Source organism: Oryza brachyantha, chromosome 7, assembly GCF_000231095.2.
Source record: "Oryza brachyantha chromosome 7, ObraRS2, whole genome shotgun sequence".
Taxonomy (NCBI): domain Eukaryota; kingdom Viridiplantae; phylum Streptophyta; class Magnoliopsida; order Poales; family Poaceae; genus Oryza; species Oryza brachyantha.
In genome coordinates this window covers 14,036,633-14,056,009 of record NC_023169.2, presented here as the reverse complement: position 1 = coordinate 14,056,009, position 19,377 = coordinate 14,036,633, and the positions used below count along the sequence as shown (strand labels likewise).

Below are 19,377 nucleotides of genomic sequence, written 5' to 3'. Positions count from 1 at the left end.
GAGTCGGAATGTGAGCTCGCTGAGGTGGAGCGTCCCTGTGGAATGGTGACTAGGTCCGTTTTATAAGTCAACCAAGATACTGTAAACTAGTACGTTTTATACCGTTTGTCTCTATGATCATCAGATATAATAATTTAATACCAAGTGTAAATCAACTAATTATATATTTCTTAAAGTTTTCTAGAGCAAATTCACCTATTTGTGATGTAACACGGCTAATTACACGTTTTGTAAGTGTTTGGTAGCACATTTTATCCATATCCACCCTCCCATATTCATCTAGTAGTATTATCATTTATTGAGAGTAATTAGTCTTTTTTTTTCACACTGAAAAACCAATTTTTGAAACATATGATGATATTTGTCCCTCACCAAATTCGAGGGTCGCATGGAACAGTCGTTCCACTGCATCCGTCCGACGCCACGCCGCATCGATCCATCAGCCCCGGACGGACGAACTCGCAGTCGATGGCTGCAAGATAACCACCCCTTTTCGATCGGTACCACGCACCGCGCAGGTTGCTTGCAGCCGGCGACTCCCCAAAAGATTCCTCCCCCCCGGGTAGTACAATTATTCTCGCCCCCCCCCCCCCCCCCCCCCCCCGGGCGCTCGCCGGCCGGCGCTACCGCAGCATGCCACCGTGCGCTACCCGCTACCGCCGAGCTAGCTAGCTAGCTTGCGTGCGTGCGTGCGTGCGCCAATCTGCAGTGCAGGACCCGTTCTCTCTCTCTGTTTGTCTCTCTCTTTTTTTTTTCGATTTTGATTTTTTTTTCACGCCTCTTTGTGACCACATGCCCCTCCGCGTGGTGCCAATCGGCATCACGAGGAAATCTTCTTCATCCATCGGCGATGCTACCGCCACCGTCGACGCATCCATCCGCGCGTGCGTCGCGTACGTTCTGGCCGTCGGATCGGGCTTGAGGAAAACTTAGGTGCCTCTCGGATGCAAGCGGATCAATTCGTGAACCCGTTTATATTAGCGGATCATAAATTGATCTTAGTTGTATCCGTAATTTTCAGATTTATTGATTGAGAACGGTAGTTGTTGTTGTAGACTCTCAGCAGCATCAGAATTCTTGTGGTATACCGGTCTCATTCTCATCACACTTTGAGTAAAAGCAGATATTACTGATCAGTGTTAAAAAAGAGAAGGATGCTTTTTTTTTCTCGCCGAACGTTGCTATTTGGCTCTCCTTGCATTTGTGATGTGAGTAATTACAGATGTAAAGTAGTAACATATGCTGTAAAAGAAGGGAAGAATTCAGGGCAGGATCAGTAATCATCTAGGGGAGAAAATGGTGGCCAGGCCCTGGTCCACCGTGAGTTGGATGGGAGGGCCGTAGGCCATCAGGTGCTCTATCTCGTCGCCGGTGTGGGATCCGTCGCCCCTCGCGATCACCTCGCCGTCGGAGTCGATGATGCCACCCTTGGTGCTGCTGCCCACCCGCATCCCCGGCTCAATCCTGAGTGCCTTCACCTGTCAGGAGTTTCACGGCAGGTGATTATCTGAATGTGTCAGTGCGTGGATGCATTGCGTTTCCTTTCAATTTTAACACCGTTGCGAAAGTAACTTAAATTTACATCAAAATTTTAGTATCTCGAGATACAAAATAACTCGATCCAATAAAAAGTATCTCAAAATACTGGTACCTCACGGTACTGAATCGTTTCCTACCATTGGATCTAGTTTAGCAAGATAAACATTATTAGATCCAACGATCAAAAACGATTTGATACTATGAGGTACTAGTATCTCGAGGTACTTTTTGTTGGACTGGAACAAATCTCTGTCACGAAAGAGAGAAGCGCAGAGGGTTGAGTAATACAGTACCTTGAAGTACTCCACATAGGGGGATTTGACATAGCTGCCATCCTTCATCTGAAACACCAGGCCAATAAGAGCCGACCTTGGACAGTCCTTGATTATGGCTACATCCAAGTAGCCATCTCCGAACTGCAAGGCAACGAAGAATGGTCATGTTATGGGCAATCAAGAGCCTTGTAAAATTAGCAGAAAATGATTGACAACACCACCGAATGATTGGCGACCTTTTGACACTTGTATAAACAAAACACTAAAGAAACGGCTTTTGGACTTAATTAATAGGAACTAGACACTTAAATGTTCGTTTGTCCAACACAATAGCCGGTTCTTTTTTTTATTGCTAAATCACTTGGAAGAAACTGCCAGCTAAGTTTCCAACTTTTCTTTTAACAATATTCAAGCTTTCGTGGTTAGAAAATTGTGAAGAATTAAAACAAAGACTAACATTAGCTTCTGGTGCTGCCATGACATTTTCACTAGCAAAAGGAACTCCGCTGACCCAAACCGAAACAAACGGGCCGTCCAGTGATCTCCACTCAAGATCAGCTTCATCAATTGAAGGGCCCGTGTAAGCACATGTTTCATCATTGAAATCATTTGATGTGTCCCCCTGTATACCAGTGCTAGCCCCATCTGGTTTACAGCTGGTAATTTGCTCTACAGGATCACCGAATCCTTCATATCCTGGGGCTGGAACAAAAAGAACACGTCCATTGTACCGCCGCAAGCTCACCATACGGAGAAGGGACTGAAATGAAAGTCAGAGCATAGAGTGAATTGCTAAGTATCCAAAAGGGACTGAGTAAGTGAATGAAAGGACACTACAACAATAGTACACTTTAGACTGCCCTTAAATGTGCTCGGTGATGTACTAAAGCTCACCCAGTATGTAGACATATTTTTGTTTTCAAAGTACATGACATATTTCAAAGCAAAATACTGCATTCCATTTAAAGAATATGGTTCACGGTGGGAACGCCATAAACAAATGTATCTGTTGATTGTTTTTATATCAGCAGCACACTGATGCAAGCCTGACCATTATGACAATCTAATTTTGGAATCACCTTACAACATGCGCACATGACCGACCAATGAGAGCCACAGAAAAAAGAATAAGAGAGAAAAAAGAGAGGAGAGACAGCATACAGATATAAATGGAATAGGGTGTTTGATAGAGTTTTGGTAGAATGCGTACATAGAAGTCAAGACGAGCACTGCCCATCCACCTATACTTCTCTGACTCAATATCGATATCAGCTACCAGACCTGCAGTTCACAAATCGTTCTCTTATTGCCCATAAATAGATAGTGGGAGAACAAGCTCTGAGAGTGATAATCAGTATTATCGGGCACAGAAATGTAGCTTAAGAGGAAAAAATATAACATCAAGCTAATACACCGCATACCCCAAGTAAGCATCAAGACACTAAAAAACCTTGTCTTTCCCTGCACAACAGAAGTAACATCAAGGGGACGCTTGTGTCCTGTGTAACAGAAGCTGCATCAGTACATTTATTTAACACAGAAAATGGGAATATTTTCAGAGGATTGACAATATGACAACACAGATGACTAATTACAATAATGAAGGGTGGTGAGACTTGCCTCTGATGATTGCAAGAACAGCATTATAAACAGAGAAGGATTCACCAGCAAAATGCAATAGCGATTGCACCATTCCATTTCCGGTACCTATGGCACATGTAACGTGTGAAAACTCTACTCAGAGAATTAATGGTCTTGAACTGCAAAGATGCTACACAAGGCTGAAAATATAAGAAATCACAAGCTATTCTCTAGTGGAACATAACTATTCATGACCATAGTATTTTGCAGTGATCAGAAATAACGAACCTACAGCTCTCCTAAGTGTAATTTTGCATCACTACAATAAAGAACAGTGTTGTGATTTGGATCATATACCTGCTGGAATGATGCCTAATGGTATTTTTATTGCTGTGTTCCAGTCCTCTCTTTGTAGCAGACCATTAACCACCTAAAAACCCAAAAATAAAATAACCAAATGCAAGGAGAAAAGAATAAAGGATAAAAGGTTCTGCGGATAAACAAAACTACTACTCCCTCCGTTTCATAATATAAGATGTTTGACTTTTTTGCTTGCAATATTTGATCATTTGTCTTATTCAAAAAATTATGAAAATATGATTTATTTTGCTTGTGACTTACTTTATTGTCAAAAGAACTTTAAGTACGATTTGTCATTTTTTATATTTGTACTAAATTTTTAAATAAGACGAATGGTTAAACGTTGCAACCAAAAAAGTCAAACATCTTACATTATGAAACGGATGTAGTATCTATAATTTGCACCAGCTTTATAAGCATTATCGTTTTTGCTAACCTCTACAAGAATACCATCTCCACTCACGCAAACAATTCCATCATATTTCCTAAGATCCAGTGAATGAGCAATTTCTTGAGCGTGAAGCCGATGCTTGGTTTCTGGACACAATTCATAACTTAAAAACTTAGTATACAGAGGAACTGTGCATCACATTTATATTATCAAAGTAGACCCGGCAAAAAAATTATCAAAGTAGGAAGATTATCAACAGAGACCACAACCTTGCGAATTTTTATCATTTTTTGAGCCTCTGTATTGTTTAATTTTGAAACTAAACCCTCCCACAATTTATTTTCATATATGAACTTTTTGGACGCTTCACCCCACCTGGCGTGGCCAAATAACACTGCCATGCCATAAGGAGTTGGCGTGACGCCGTGACAGCATTCTTCTTCCATGCCATTCTCTCTAACATGGCCAAAAGGTTTTGATTTGAAAATAAGTTGTGAGAGAGTTTAGTTTTAAAAATGTTAAAGGTTCAAAAAATTAAAAAAATTCCAACCTTGCATGCTGTATAGGATGCCAGCAGCTTGAATGAGTGGTACGACCTCAGTCTGGAAAATCTTACGCCCACCTCTCTTTCCACCATAAGGGTTAACTATGATGAACAGTCTCTTTGGCCGACCTATTCAATAGCAGATAATGAAATAATAAGAAATAATTCATGAATAATTAAAAACCCAGGTCTAGTTGCATTATCACTATCCTAAATGCTTGTCTCCATATGCAGAGAGAAGAACAAATTATAGATGTCATTCTTTTTTTTCCTTAAAAAACTAATGCAGGGGCTCTGGAAACTCATGAAAAAGTCCAGGATAGGTTCAGGGGGAAAAAATCTGCTACCAGAAGGAACTCAGCAACTGAAGCAAAAATGACAAACCACAGAAAATTAACTTTTGAAATGGCAAATGTGACAGAGCTTTCTGTGTAAAGTCAACATCTTCTTTGATGCAACAGAACACCTCCTGAAGACCTGGATGGACCACCTAGTGTTGACAAAAAATGGCTATTTCACTCCTTTCACAAATTACAATAGGTATATGTAATCCCCAACAGACTGTTATTCTGGATTCTGGAACATATGAATGTGGCCCGGAAATAACAGCCTGCCAACCGTGCCAGGCAAATTATTCAACTGTGCCCAGCAAAAAGCCAAATGCCAAAGAGATGAGTCTCTGCTTCAAGTGTGCGTAAGACATAGTAGGTGTGAGAGAAGAACAATGCTTAGAGGTAGAATAGAGTTACACTATGTGCGTAAGAGGACTGGAAGCAAAACACTTGGCAGTCTTCTTTTTTTTTGGGTTGAACTCTAACGAAACGAAATACAATAGTGTCATTTAATAGCAATAGTGACACTGAGAAGATCATTTGACCAACGCATAAAACAACATGGACCTCTCAATGAAGCATCCAAATGGTTAATACAAAAATATCTTCTCCTACATTAATCAGCAGCAGATGAAAAGAGCTCATCAGGATATCAGATAGTATTATCCTTGGACCTGGCTGAAGCATCAAATTTAAGCACCACAGCGTCACAACAATTGAACTGTACAGCCGTTGTTATGCGGATTCAGATCCTTTGCAATACTCTTCTGCTGCAGTACTGCTCAGTGCTCATTGACATGTGGACCCAAGAGCACACGGGGCCCATATGTCAGTAGGCACTACCGCAGAAACAGAACTGCAAAGGATCTCATTCCTTGTTATGCCAGCATGAGCTGTCCGTTTGATCCAAAATATATACAAAAGAAAACCAAAAAAAATCATAAGGTTTCAAACTATCTAGTACTACCTCCGTCTCGAAATAAGATCATTTTTCAGTTTTTTGATATAATATTTTGACTCTTCGTCTTATTTGAAATTTTTTTATGATTAATATTTTTATTTTTACTAGATGATAAAACATGAATAGTACTTTATGCGTCACTAATTTTTTTAAGTTTTTGTACAAATTTTTTAAATAAAACGAATGGTCAAAGGTTGAACACGGAAAAAAAAAATAAAGTTATTATGGGACATAGATAACACGAAGTAACAATGGACCAAAAACTTAAAAGAACTCCCTGTTGCAAGTATTGTACATCATCGTACATATATAGTACTGTATACTTGACGGTTTGGACAAATTTGAGCAACAGAGGTGACAGACCACGTTACAACGGCACAGACACCCAGAAAGATGTGGAGATAGAATACTGTACATCCTTCTCGTTCGAATATATAATCTCATTTCATCAAAATTTTGTTTATATGGAGGTGAACTAGCAAAGTGAATAGTAACATCAGTTTGGGGGTTCTTTCCCCACTGCCTACGTTACTCCAATTCAGTCAACGCAACCACCACCCACTTGATCAAGAACAATCCCAATTCCTCAATCACAATAAACAAAGGCAGCATTTTTGTGACACAATCGCACCACGAACGAAACAATAAGAGCATAATAATCATTGGAAGTCAGCATTAGTTTTATTTACTCAAAAAACAAATCGATAGCAGGGGATTGCGGATTACCGAGATACTACTTATGATTAGCAAGTGAATTACCGAGCGAGGCGAGGCGATCTCTCATGGCGTCCCCCCACTTCGCGGCGGCCTCCTCGCTCTCCATCTCCACCACCACCTCCCTCACCCTCCCGCCCCCGCCGTCTCGTCCGCCCCCGCACGTCACCGGCCGCGACGACGGCGACGATCTCCCCGCCGCCGCCGCCTCGTCGCCCCCTCCAAAGGTCGCGACTTTGAGCACCCTCCCGTCCACCCGGACCCCGAGCACCTCGGACTCCAGCTCCAGGCTCACCCTCTCCCCGCCGCCAGAGGCGCGCCACGTCAGCTCGCCGCCGGAGAGCGTGGCCTCCGCCGCGGAGCCGCCGATCCGCACAGGCTTCGACAGGCCCTCCGCCTTCGCCCCCGCAGCCTGCGGCTCCGCCATGGATGGAAGCATCGAAGGGTGAGGTCCTCGAGGATGGATTGGAAGGAAGAGCAAACTTAGCTGAGCGAGCCGGCGAAGGTTTTTGCGAAGGGAGGACGAAGGCGACTGGTGAATGAGGTGGGCTAATATAAAGATGGCGGCTTCTTCCAGTGGGCCAACATATATGCGCTTGTATTTATACGTGTGCCACGTAGTATTATACGGTGCAGTCCGGGCCGTATGCCCGTATCGTGTACCGTATACGGTATGCGGGGCGTAGTTGCTAGTGTGCCGTGTACGTAGGATCCTTCCTGTCTTATGGGGAATTTTTTTTTTGGGAGCAAAGTCCGTGTCGGTACTTAAACTTATGATATAATATCACCTAGATTCATAAATTTAGAAAACGTATGTTTAGATCTATGATCTCGTTTTAGTGTACCATCCAGGTTTAAATTCATAGACTTGGATGATACATTAAAAACGAAATCATAGACCTGAATATTATCATGGACTTAAACGTGTATTTTCTAAATTTATGACCTAAATGCTACCAAACCACTGACCGTATATTTACTCTTTTTGGGTAATATATTTGGAGGTCCTTGAATTTTGGGTGAATGTGTGAGGATGGCTGGATTGGATTGACGTTTCCATCTATGCTTCTAGAAGTAATCATTTCCCCGGGCTCACTTCTAGAAGTATGCTACTAGAACGGTTCTATACACGTGTCATTTTTCTGTGTACATACCTTTAAAACAATGCCGAAAGTGGAAGGAATAACTATGGAATTATGGAATTAGTACGTCCACATCTTTTCGTTTTGTTTTACTTGTAAGCTAATTTAACATTTTAATTTTAAATTTAAAGTTAATTTATAATATTTTTATCATAATTTATTATTTAAGTCTTGGTTTTAGATAACTAAAAATATGCTTATAAAATTTTTATTATAAATGATTTTTTATTTGTAAATATGATGTTTGGTTTTTTACTTTAAAAAAATAGAGATCATCTCGTACTCTACGCAAAATAGAGATCAAGGGCAACTAGCACCAGACCAGATAGAGAGAACAAATAATTCTAAAATACTAGGGTATTTAAATACCTGTCTTTTGCTATGATAAAAAAAAATAAACTATACAAGTGGTAGCATTATTTGGATTAAGTTAATTGCGAGTTTTTTCAATAATTTCATTCCTATATATGGCTTTATACGTTAAACTTGGATTCTAAAGCTAAACTAATATGTTAATAGCATGTGAAAGAATCTTTTCTTAACTTAAAAGACATGGAGTAGTGGGAAATCAGTATAAGAGATGGGCCGTCAAATTTACTATCACATTTTTTTTTCTTTTAAAGAAGTATAGATATCTAACTAGAGTAGTAATATGTATGTAAATTTTGGAACGACATATACGAGTGGGATCGACCATTTTTCTTCGATAGAAGATAGTTGAGTGTTTTGTGCGATGTAGGGATATAATTATTTAAAAATGATTTGATGAAAAAATAAACAGTGGAATATAATGATTCGATGAAAAAAAATAAACAGTGGAATATAATGATTTGATGAACAAAAAAAAAAGAAGTTTTGAGGTCCTATTTGCCTTCTCTCCACTTTGATTTCATATTATGCAACCCACTTGGCAAAAGGAAAAACTAAATATACTAAAGAGAGTATGTCTAGCTCGTCAATTGGCTAGTTCTTTAGAATATATTCAAGTGATGTTTAAAATTGATTTTTAAAACTGAATTATAGAAATTAGGCTATAGAAAACATATCCCCAATAGGTTCCAAGTCTATTTCTAATATTTACGCATGACTAAAATCAGCTCTCTCGTACTTCAAATTTAGGATAGGAACATATGTTCCCAAGACGAGTTGTTCAATTCTGGGTTTATTTGAAGGATGTGTAATTTTTACGCTAATATTTTTTTAAAGATAGCCTCAATACAAATAGTAGGGACTAAAATATTAATATTCTCTTAAAGATGCTACGTGCAAACGTCCGATTGCCTAGCTAATTTTTCTCTTTTTCCTTTTTCTTTCTCAGAACTAATTTCAGTCTGCCTTAGTTAGCTAATACTCCCTCCGTTTTATAATACCTCCGTTTTATAATATAGGACTTTTTAGTATTGTCTAGATTTATATAGATACTAATAAATCTAAACACATATATAAATTAGATATATTTATTAATAAATAAATTTAGAGAAGAATAGAAAGTTTTACTATACGAAACGGAGGTGGTAGGATACACATGCGTACGCGGGCAATCTGGTTGCATGTTTCTTAATGTGCATGGAGGCCTTGTGCCTCCACTCTCTTTCTAGACGTATGTACCAAAAATCGTGCCCGTAGCTGGTACGAGAGTTGAGAGTTATGTGTACGTGTATTGTCATACCATTAAAAAAAAAGAGGGAATGCCGAGGCGAAAGCCACGTTAAATACGACAGTAGATGGGGATTTATCACGTGCCTAGCTGACAAAGCTTGTTGCTCGGGTTCACTAGCACACAGCAAAGAGGTAGAGACGTCATGTCGCCAGTATTTGGTGGTGTCGGCGATCTACCGTAGCGACTTGGAGGGGTCCTCTTAATCTTGTTTCTTTTAAATTTTAAATTTTAAGTTATAAGCATAACCTAAAGCCAAAAGATACAGATGCGTCGATATATACGTGTGCTGCCTACGGCTAACTCGTGCAAAATCGTGTAGATCATCTTGCCAACATATTGATTACGCACAGATGAGCAATTAAATATTCGCTCAAAGTTGTTTTAGGAAGGCGGTTAAAAGGTGAACTAGCTTGTTACCTATTACCTTTGCTATATGTTATAAGATCACAAGAGTTTATGAATCTCCCTATATTCATATATATGTAATGAATTTGGACACACATATAAAATATACATAATGATTTATTGAATGTATTAGATATGAACAAGACATCTTGTAATATAAAAACAGAAAGAACAATTCTTTATTTCCATGGATATAAAACACACCCATATACTTTTTCAAGCTGTATAAATACCATATGAAACTTAGATTTATGGTTCAAAAAAGAAACAGATATATGGTGAAATCACTTGTGTTAAATTGTGATATAAGGAGTGTCTGGTTGAAATCTCAGCAGACAATTACAACCTCAAATTTTCGCTTATGCTTAAGCTAAATTTTAAATTTTTAGCCTTAAATTTAAAGTTGATTTTGGAGTTTTTTTCACTGTGCTTTATTTTTCAGTCTTAACTTATATATCGCTAAGAACACATATATACAAGTTTTATTTATAGATTTTTTCATTTATAAATATGTCTTTTGGCGCCAAGCAATCAACCCCTCAATCTTTTTTTTTTTGAAAGAACCTCGGCACTCAATTTTTTTTTGATTTGTCCAGGGAAGAGCTGAAAAAGAAATACTCCCTCCGTTTGTATTCCGTTTCATAATACTAGATGTTTGACTTTTTTGTCTGCAATGTTTGACTATTTATCTTATTCAAAAAATTATGCAAATATCATTTATTTTGTTTGTTACTTATTTTATTATCAAAAGAACTTTAAACACGACTTGCTATTTTTTATATTTGTACTAAATTTTTAAATAAGATGAATAGTTAAATGTTAGGAAAAAAAAGTCAAACATCTTAGTTACGAAACGGAACGTTATGAAACGGAAGTAGTAAAAATAGAAAGAGCCCATTTTCGTTCAATGCCGCATGTGAACGCGGAGGTGCATCCACCACCGTAGCGCTCACGATGCAAACGAAAACGGCGCATCTTCGGCGTCGACGTCGGGCCAACCAGAAGAAGAATTCACTCAGTCGCAAGCTTGCTTTGATACCATTTGGTGACGAAGCTTCAGCACTCCGAATTGCAAGGTTACTCCTCCGTCATCTTTTAAATTTTTATATGCCGTTTGATAATTCGTCTAAGTGCAAATATATGAACATGTAAGTTATGTTTAAATACATTTAATTTTAAATCCAATAATAGTAGATTAAATGATAACTAAGTTCTTTTAATAAGATACATGATCAACCATATGTTAAAAAGTTAATGGTACCATCTATTTTATTCTTTTTTACCTTTGAAATGGTGACCTTGTTGGGTTGTCTATCTAAAGTGTACATCGGATCTCTAAATAAAAAGAGAAAATTACAAATCTGCCATTATAATCTTGTTAAATTAGAGATATGACATCCTAGCTTACATGTCATTGACTCGTGTGTGCCCCACGTGTCATTGAGATATCGATGACATATCTCTCACTTTATAAAATTAGAATGACACGGTTATAAATTTTCTAAATAAAAAAATATATATGTCATGTAACTTATTAAAGCTATTTCAGTCTCAAATTACTATATGACTCCGTCGACCCACCCCAAATTACCGTGACTCCTCTAGGAACCTGATGCTGACGAAGTTGCTATGTCTTTTTCTCTCTCTTTTTTATTTCTTTTATTTTCTCTTACTTCACACATTGGGGGATGTCGGTGGTGTTGATTGTAGAAGGAAGAAAAAAGAGAAAGGAAAAAGGAAAGGGGTAGTAAGAATGAAAGAAAGGAAAATTTACAAGGTGGTATGCCACACGTGATTTTTTTATTTTTTAAACCTTTTTAATAAATAATTTTATTATTAAACCTCGGGGGAAAATATTTCCACCGTATGAACCTTTTGGCCATGAATACGTGTTTTTGTATTTTGTCACATCAAATTTGATTAACTGAATGTACAGTTGAAATTTTAATCGGATTAAAAATTCACCAAATACGAATGTCCACAACCCGTTCGTTTCATCTTTCTCATTTGAGCCATAGGTTTTGGCTTCATGGGCCAAAAGTCGGGTTTACCGGCTTGAAATTTCTAGGCGCAACAGAGAATAAGCCAAAATTTGAATTTTCAATATTAAATTTAAGTTGATTTTGAGGTTTTTTATTATAGTTTATTTTCAGTATTGGCTTTTAGATGCTATGAACATATATATAAAAGTTTATTTATAAATTATTTTTCGATAGTAAATATTCTCTCCTTCTCAATGTTTGACTCTTTATCATATTTAAAATTTATTTACAATTAATATTTTTATTATTATTAGATGATAAAACACGAATAGTATTTTACTCGTGACTAATTTTTATGAGTTTTTTTATAAATTTTTTAAATAAGACAGGTGATTGAACACAAAAATCAAAAAATATAGTTTTTTTTTACGGAGGTGGTATATCATGTCTTTTTTTCCTTCCGAAAACCAAAAGATGACCTATTTGTGCATCTTGAGAGTATAGGGATCTATGTTGTCAAAAATCAAAATTAGTTCATTTAATTTAACCAGAGTCAACCACAGCCTGCTTACAGCCCAAGCTTGCTCCATCCCTATATAACACAAGCAAACAAGACGCATATATTATATAGAGCTTAGCTTAGCATGCGTGCATTAAGGGTTTTCTATTGCGTTCGAACTGAAACTAGAAAGGTACAGGGATTCTCCATCATTTTCTCAACAACCAACAAGGCAAGTTGGGCAGCTAACTATCCAAATCAATCAGATTAGTGTATACTGTACAGTAATATAACAAGGAGCAATTTCGTTCTTACAATAACTACAGACGTCACCCACAGCTACAGACAGCGTACTCTATACGATAATCCCCTACAACAACCAAGGTACACAGCAGGAAAGGTGCACTCGCCTAAAATAACCCCAGATGCAACTGATAATTCTCATACATCAAGGAACACTCTTCGGTTTCCAAGTCAAAAGGGAGAAGGAACAACAACCAACACAAAAGAAAGAAACAGCTAGATCCTTTTCTTTCTTTTGCAACGTGCCAGTTCAGACACTCTTTATTTTTTTTTGAGCAAGCCGTAGCTTCATATATTAGATATTAATGGCTTCACAATCAGCCATTACCAGATTAAATAAACTAGGTGGTGTAACATGCCACTCCACCACCTGGTTATCGCCAGAAGCAAAACGAGCACACTCATATGCTATCCTATTACAATTTCTATTGGCAAAACTAAGGGTTAAAGAAACAAAACTAGCGCTGAGCTCTGCCATTTCCCAAAGAATGAAGGAAACCTCAGAGCGCTGTGTAACACGATCCTCCTAGAGCCTGACAAGCACTTGAGTCTCAAGCCAGAGATTGACCACCCCACGAGATTGTGGGGATAGCAAGCCATCCCTGCATGCCAGCGCTTCCGCCATGAGCGCATTTGGTACAGATGCGTACCACTTCGATTTTCCTCCGATCATTTGCCCATGCTCGCCCCTTATCACTACTCCAGTAGCAGCTACTAGTTCATCAGGATGAAAGCGTGCATCAACATTACATTTCATAACGCCAGTTCAGACACTCTTTCCTCCATGGTTTGTGAACTAGCAAAAAACCAGGAAAAAAAAAATCTTCCCTACAAGTTGTTGGAAGTCAACAAACAGGGTATACTGTATATTCATTTTTTTTAAAAAAAATTCTTTCTTTCCTAGTTTTAGAGGATTTTCTGAACAGTTTGACAATAACATCTGTGTCACAGTATTTGGGGCTCACAATTAACAGACATTAATGATGAAGATTTCAAGATAGTATAGAGGGGTACAAAACATTTGCTACCATACGACAAAAGACCCATTATACAATAGTTGGCTTGCACTTGATTGCTACTTAACCAACAATATCCAAGAACGTGATAGGAAAAAACAACCAATCCTACTATGCCACTATTACCGTGCATCATCACAGGCATCTAAAATGTGATAACAATATTTGTAAGCAAAGCATGCATTATAAAACACATAGATTTGGTTGCTCTACAGGATGGAAATATATAAATATATAGGAACACAAAATTTGGTTAACCCACCGAAAATTTAATCATACAGAGACTTGGCAGATTGAACTCTTGACTTCTTGCTTTTAGTTTTCAGGACCTTCTCCTCGGCCTTTTCATTTTTTGAAATGGCCCGGGCAACAGCTTTCATTTTCCTCACATTTTGAGACCTTTTAATTTGCACTCCTTTTTTTATTTTCCTGGTTAAAGTAAAACAGCAACTAATAAAAAAGTATTCAACATGCATTAATATACAGTCCCAAGCAAAAGTGCACAATCAGGACAGCAAATCCACAGCAAAAGTAAAGACATGCATACTTAACTCCATCTCTATGGAGCTTTTGCTCACTCACTTTAAGCAGAATCTTAGAAAACTTTAAAAAGAAGTCTCAGGAGAGGATAGGAGAAGAACGAATACAACAATAGCAGAACTTTAGTGATCCACTTTCAGTCTCACACTAAAATCTCACCAAGCTCCAATAAGCCCCAAAGCATGGAAATGACCGAATAAGAAAATACAGATATTTTTCAATTCTCTTAGTGCTTGCTGAGATATGTGCTATGGTGTTCTTTGCTTGAAATACTGTAATACACTAAGATGAATTGATGGAAGACCAACAACATAAAAAGAACCATCCTAAAGTAGTAGAACATAAAATTCTCTATAATAACAGGCAAGTTGCTTTCATATTATAGCAACAATCTTCCTAATAGCACTTCTTTTGGGGCTACTCAAGCACTCTTAAGAGGCTAGGATGCTGCGATATATAGTTAACTCAAGTCATCTTTACCAACCCTAGTAAAAATCTGTTAAGGCTTAAAATATCATTAATAGTTAATCTGCCCAGATATAACAAAACAAAATTGAAATTAAAAATAGATCAAAATGCTAAACACAGTCCTAATCTCATGTACTATTGAAATGTCCGTTAACAATTGAAACAATGTCAAACATCAACATTAATGGCATAAATCACATCAAATTTGTGAATAAAACTTTTCTATACGTATTCATAGCAATCTAAAAGCCAATACTGAAAAATAAACTTTGGTGAAAAAAAACCCAAAATCGACTCTAATTTTAAGGTTGAAAATTCAATTTTTTGCTTATAAGCATAAGCGAAAAGATGGGAATGAATACATTGCTCAATAGTCAACAACCAATGTCACTATCTAGTACTGTTTAGTGATTATTCAATCTGTGGCAACTTGACCTTTTTTTCTCCTCAGTTTTACACCAGCTTTTAGTTTAACACATTTATCGCAAAATAAATAGTCTCAGTCAAAGCTTGTTTACTGGTCAATCCTATATTTCTATCATTGGAACCAGAAACTCAGCATAACTTAAGCCATGTCATCTATAATAGAAGAGCCGCCAGATCACTTCCATTCTTAGGCTGTGTCGAGGGAGAAGGTTGGGAACTTCTCACCCTGACATGAAAACGGAGCGATGGATTACCACATGATTAGTTAAGTATTAGCTATAAAAAACTTGAAAAATGAATATGATTTTTTAAAGCAACTTTTTTTTGCAAAAACATAGTGTTTAGCCATTTGAGAAACGTGTGCATGGAAAACGAGGGAGTGGAAGTTAGGAACAGAGAGAAAAGAACACAGGCTTAATCACATCCATCTATATATGGTGTACTGACCGTTCTGCATTAATTATAGCTAGCATGCTTTGAGCATTCAATCACCTCACCTTCAATTCAATGTAGCTTTTCAAGTGTTATTAGAAGAATTTTCTCAAATCCAGCAACAGCATGCAGGTAGCCACTAGTTTATCAATTACCAAGTAGTATGTTTGCCATATGGTTCAAAGCGATGGCGATTTACATCTAGAGTAGATAGGTTCAATCTAGTTAAGTTTGTTTTGGTCTTAAGTATTTCAGGCAGGTACATCTTCTGTTTATTTTCTGGAAAAGGATAACATTCTTTCCCCTTATTTCTAAACAAAATCACAGAAAAGATACCGAAAATTTGAAACGCCATTTGACTTGGACAACTTAGCCTATTGTACATCCATATATGGCCATGACAATGTCAGAAATCAAACCAGATGGCTGCCGCCTGACAACAACAGGAACAACACCTTACACTAACATATTCCATATGCAAAGAAGCCAGTTTTCAACAAAGTCAGAATAGTCAGATTGAAAAATCCTCAACCTTCACAGAAATATTATCATATGTAAGGATGGACAAGACATAGCCGCTTTAAATGTCCTACACTCCTACTCAGTCAGAAAGGCATAAGTGGAGTGCATGACATGAACTAGAAATAAATGAAGTGAAGTGCTCATATACTCAGCATTTACGTGGCAAAGATTATCATGGCCTACATGATTCCACACTCACACACACAAGAGAGAGAGGTAGTTCATGCCCATGTCAACCTTACCACTATTACTTTTAACTAATTGTTCTATTGACGCATTATATAGAGAGATAAAGCCCGATAAATTGAAGTAGAGCTCTATAAGTCGAACAAACCGAAGGTCCTCACTCCTCGCAACAACAAATCAAACTAAGGACCACAATAACCTCTCTTTCGCGTTCTAATTCGAATCCTACAAGTTCAGTTATCGAAATAACCCAACAAATTATTCAATTTCACCCATAAAGGCTTAGCAAAGAGTTAAGGAACATACATCCGTAACAACTAACCAAACATTTTTTTTTTCAAAAAAAAATAATTGTTGGAATTATTTTGCTTACCTGTTAACCGAAGTGAGCGCAATCGAAGCCGAAGACGGCTTCTGCTTCCCCTCCGATGTATCCATGGCTGCAAATCACAGACGGAAAAAACAACACACCAACTTAGCTAGGATAGGGGAAACCAGGAAACCACTCTACGCTCCAGGAAAAAAAAAGAGAGGGAAGGAAGGGCAAGATTACGTTCTGGTGCCGCGGCAGCGGTGGATGCCACGGGGGTGCCCTCGGAGGTGTCCATGGCGGCGACCCCGCTGCCGCCGCCGCCCTTCTTGCCCTTGTTCTTCCGGTTCTTCGCCATGTCTGCGCGCCCTTCTCCTCGTCGTCCTAGGGTTTTCTGAGGCTTCTCCTTTGTATTGCAAATTTGTACGGAGTAATTAAAGAGAGATGTAGGTAAGGGCCCAGTCTGGCCTTCTTGGAATTAAGGCCCAATTTACGGCCCAATATGCCTAAGACCCAAGTCCCAGCCCAAGTTGTCTCAAGGCCCAATTTGGGGCCTAGCAGGTATGAGGCCCAACTGTAGCCTAGCAGGCCTAAGGCCCAAATTTCTGGCTCGTCAGTCATCCAAGGGCCTATTTACTCTACAGGAAAGATTGGGCCGTAAATTCAGGCTCATGGGGTTTTCTACTGCTTGAGGCCCATGGTCTGGTAGCGTAGGGAATTCAAGCCATATTTGAGCTGGGCTTTTTTGAGGACCCAGTGAGGATTTCTGTTTGCAAATTGGGCCCAAACATCTCCAGTTCCAATATTATTTTCCCTCGGAAAGAACACTCCTCCATTGTGCGTCCAACTTTCCTGAAGCCACTGTGCATTTTTCATTTTTTATGGCTGTCAATTTCCAAGCGACCAATCAATCGTCCAAGCACCTGAGAGTAGTCAAATATGATGGCTGTACCGCTGCCACGTCTGAGGTCCACGAATCCACGTCATATATGTAAACGGTTTTCTGGATATTCTCCTTTTTTTCCAGTATACACGTGGCAACTACTACCACGAATTAATTCATTTTCATGGCTGCAGCGAAATCTGAGGCATGCATCGCCATCTCAGGCGTCGCTGCCACCGCTGGCTGCCTCGACAAATACGGCACAGCTGAGCCAGTAGAAAACGTATCGCTGCGTTGCTTCCACATGGTGTGATGTGGTGCAGACTTTTCGGGGCTCAGGAAACGGATGCGGCCGCACGCTGTACCGGCTCCCGGTTACTAGCAGTATTCTACATGCTGGTTATTGTGCAATTTAAGGGTATTCTACATGCTGCTTATTGTGCAGTTTAAGGGTGTTTTAAAGTACTTGTATTCTATTACTCCTTACCAACACCACTTCTATGCTCGAGTAACTTACATTTATGTCAATTCTAAATAAGAAAAAACATACGGTTGTTACCCTCGTTTACCTACCCTCATTTTTTTCCTTATGCTTATAAGTCAATAATTAAATTTTTTAACCTTAAATTTAGATTAAATTTTGGAGTTTTTTATCATAGTTTTAATTTTCAGTCTTTTATATTGCTAAGAACAGATATATAAAAGTTTTATTTACAAATTATTTTTCGTTTGCAAATATATCATTTGACTTTTTCTACCTAAAAGCCAAAAGATGATCCTTCTAATTACCTCGATAACCTTGTGCATTAATTCTCTCCGTTTTTGTAACCTCATGTTTTACCTAACCATGATACTGTTGGCGATGAGGAAAACTGGGAGTAAGAACCATTATGTCTCTTCTAGGATGGGTACATGCCCCGCTCTTTTTCCCTTTCTTATTAAGGTATTGTTTAGTTTTTTTTTTCAAAAACATCACATCGAGTTTTTCGAAGCATTAAACATAGATGAACCTAAAAACTAATTTGCACAGTCATGTGAGAAATCGTGAGACGAATTTTTTTAGACTAATTAGTCCATGATTAGTCATAAGTGCTACAGTAACCAATATGTGCTAATGATGGTATAAATAGGCTCAAAAAATCCGCTCGCGGTTTCTAGGCGAGCTGCGAAATTTGTTTTTTCATTTATGACCGAAAACCCCTTCCGACATCCGGTTAAACGTCCGATGTGACATTTCTACCAAAACAATTTTTCCATCTAAACACCCCTAACACAGGTTCCCTTGTTTTTCACGCGCACACTTTCCAAACTGCTAAATGGTGTGTTTTGTGCGAAAATTTTCTATAGGAAAGTTACTTTAAAAAATCATATTAATCTACTTTTAAATTTTTTTATAACTAATAATTAAATAATTGTGTACTAATCTATTGCTACGTTTCCGCCAAAGGTAAGTTACTTGCCACCGAACGTGGCCACGGTAGTATAAATCAAGAGTATGAAGTTATTCTGTCTTAGTAGTATAATATTTTATCCATATTTTAATATATGACGCCTTTAATATTTTGGCACATATTTATCTATTTATTTTATTTAAAAACTTACATGATTATTTTTATTTTATTTTATTAATATATTTTAATTATAACTTATATTTTGTATATATGCATAAAATCAATTGTGCCGTATAAATCACCTTTAAGGCGCAATGCTCGGGGCTTGCCGGCCGGCGAACCAGCGAGAAACCCTCTCAGCCACAGACGACGGAGGGACGGTGTTTCTCATGCCACGGTTACTCTTCGCGTTTCGGCTCCGGCGCTGTAAACTGCCAGCAACAACACTAATTTTTTTCATGTGACCCAGCTAGCCAGTGCTCTGCTCTTCCACTAGAAGTTGCAGGCGATCAGTA

General features: G+C 38.2%; 2 protein-coding genes across 2 annotated transcripts; both read right to left on the bottom strand.

Annotated features, from left to right (window-relative positions):
* Positions 1-1,053: 1,053 nt before the first annotated feature.
* LOC102702113 (sphingosine kinase 1) lies at positions 1,054-7,203 on the bottom strand. The gene is made up of 10 exons (XM_015839336.2): positions 6,743-7,203; positions 4,697-4,819; positions 4,192-4,292; positions 3,753-3,825; positions 3,435-3,521; positions 3,236-3,313; positions 3,025-3,095; positions 2,272-2,574; positions 1,833-1,955; positions 1,054-1,478 (listed from the first exon to the last, which is right to left on the bottom strand). Exons 1-10 carry the CDS (start codon positions 7,134-7,136, stop codon positions 1,281-1,283), a joined length of 1,551 nt encoding a protein of 516 aa, XP_015694822.1. The 5' UTR covers positions 7,137-7,203; the 3' UTR covers positions 1,054-1,280.
* A 6,432-nt stretch (positions 7,204-13,635) lies between these two features.
* Positions 13,636-16,999, bottom strand: LOC102718290. The gene is made up of 3 exons (XM_015839551.2): positions 16,832-16,999; positions 16,652-16,718; positions 13,636-14,133 (listed from the first exon to the last, which is right to left on the bottom strand). Exons 1-3 carry the CDS (start codon positions 16,944-16,946, stop codon positions 13,974-13,976), a joined length of 342 nt encoding a protein of 113 aa, XP_015695037.1. The 5' UTR covers positions 16,947-16,999; the 3' UTR covers positions 13,636-13,973.
* Between the last annotated feature and the right edge of the window lie 2,378 nt (positions 17,000-19,377).

What these genes read in the sequence shown, in the direction of transcription:
- LOC102702113 (XM_015839336.2), bottom strand. Translation starts at nt 7,136, where the DNA reads ATGCTTCCATCCATGGCGGAGCCGCAGGCTGCGGGGGCGAAGGCGGAG. An exon ending in ATTAGGCATCATTCCAGCAG is followed by an intron (nt 3,522 to 3,752) that starts GTATATGATCCA and finishes CATGTGCCATAG; the next exon opens with GTACCGGAAATGGAATGGTG. An exon ending in CCTATGTGGAGTACTTCAAG is followed by an intron (nt 1,479 to 1,832) that starts GTACTGTATTAC and finishes AACTCCTGACAG; the next exon opens with GTGAAGGCACTCAGGATTGA.
- LOC102718290 (XM_015839551.2), bottom strand. Translation starts at nt 16,946, where the DNA reads ATGGCGAAGAACCGGAAGAACAAGGGCAAGAAGGGCGGCGGCGGCAGC. An exon ending in CGCTGCCGCGGCACCAGAAC is followed by an intron (nt 16,719 to 16,831) that starts GTAATCTTGCCC and finishes TGTGATTTGCAG; the next exon opens with CCATGGATACATCGGAGGGG. An exon ending in GCGCTCACTTCGGTTAACAG is followed by an intron (nt 14,134 to 16,651) that starts GTAAGCAAAATA and finishes TACTTTAACCAG; the next exon opens with GAAAATAAAAAAAGGAGTGC.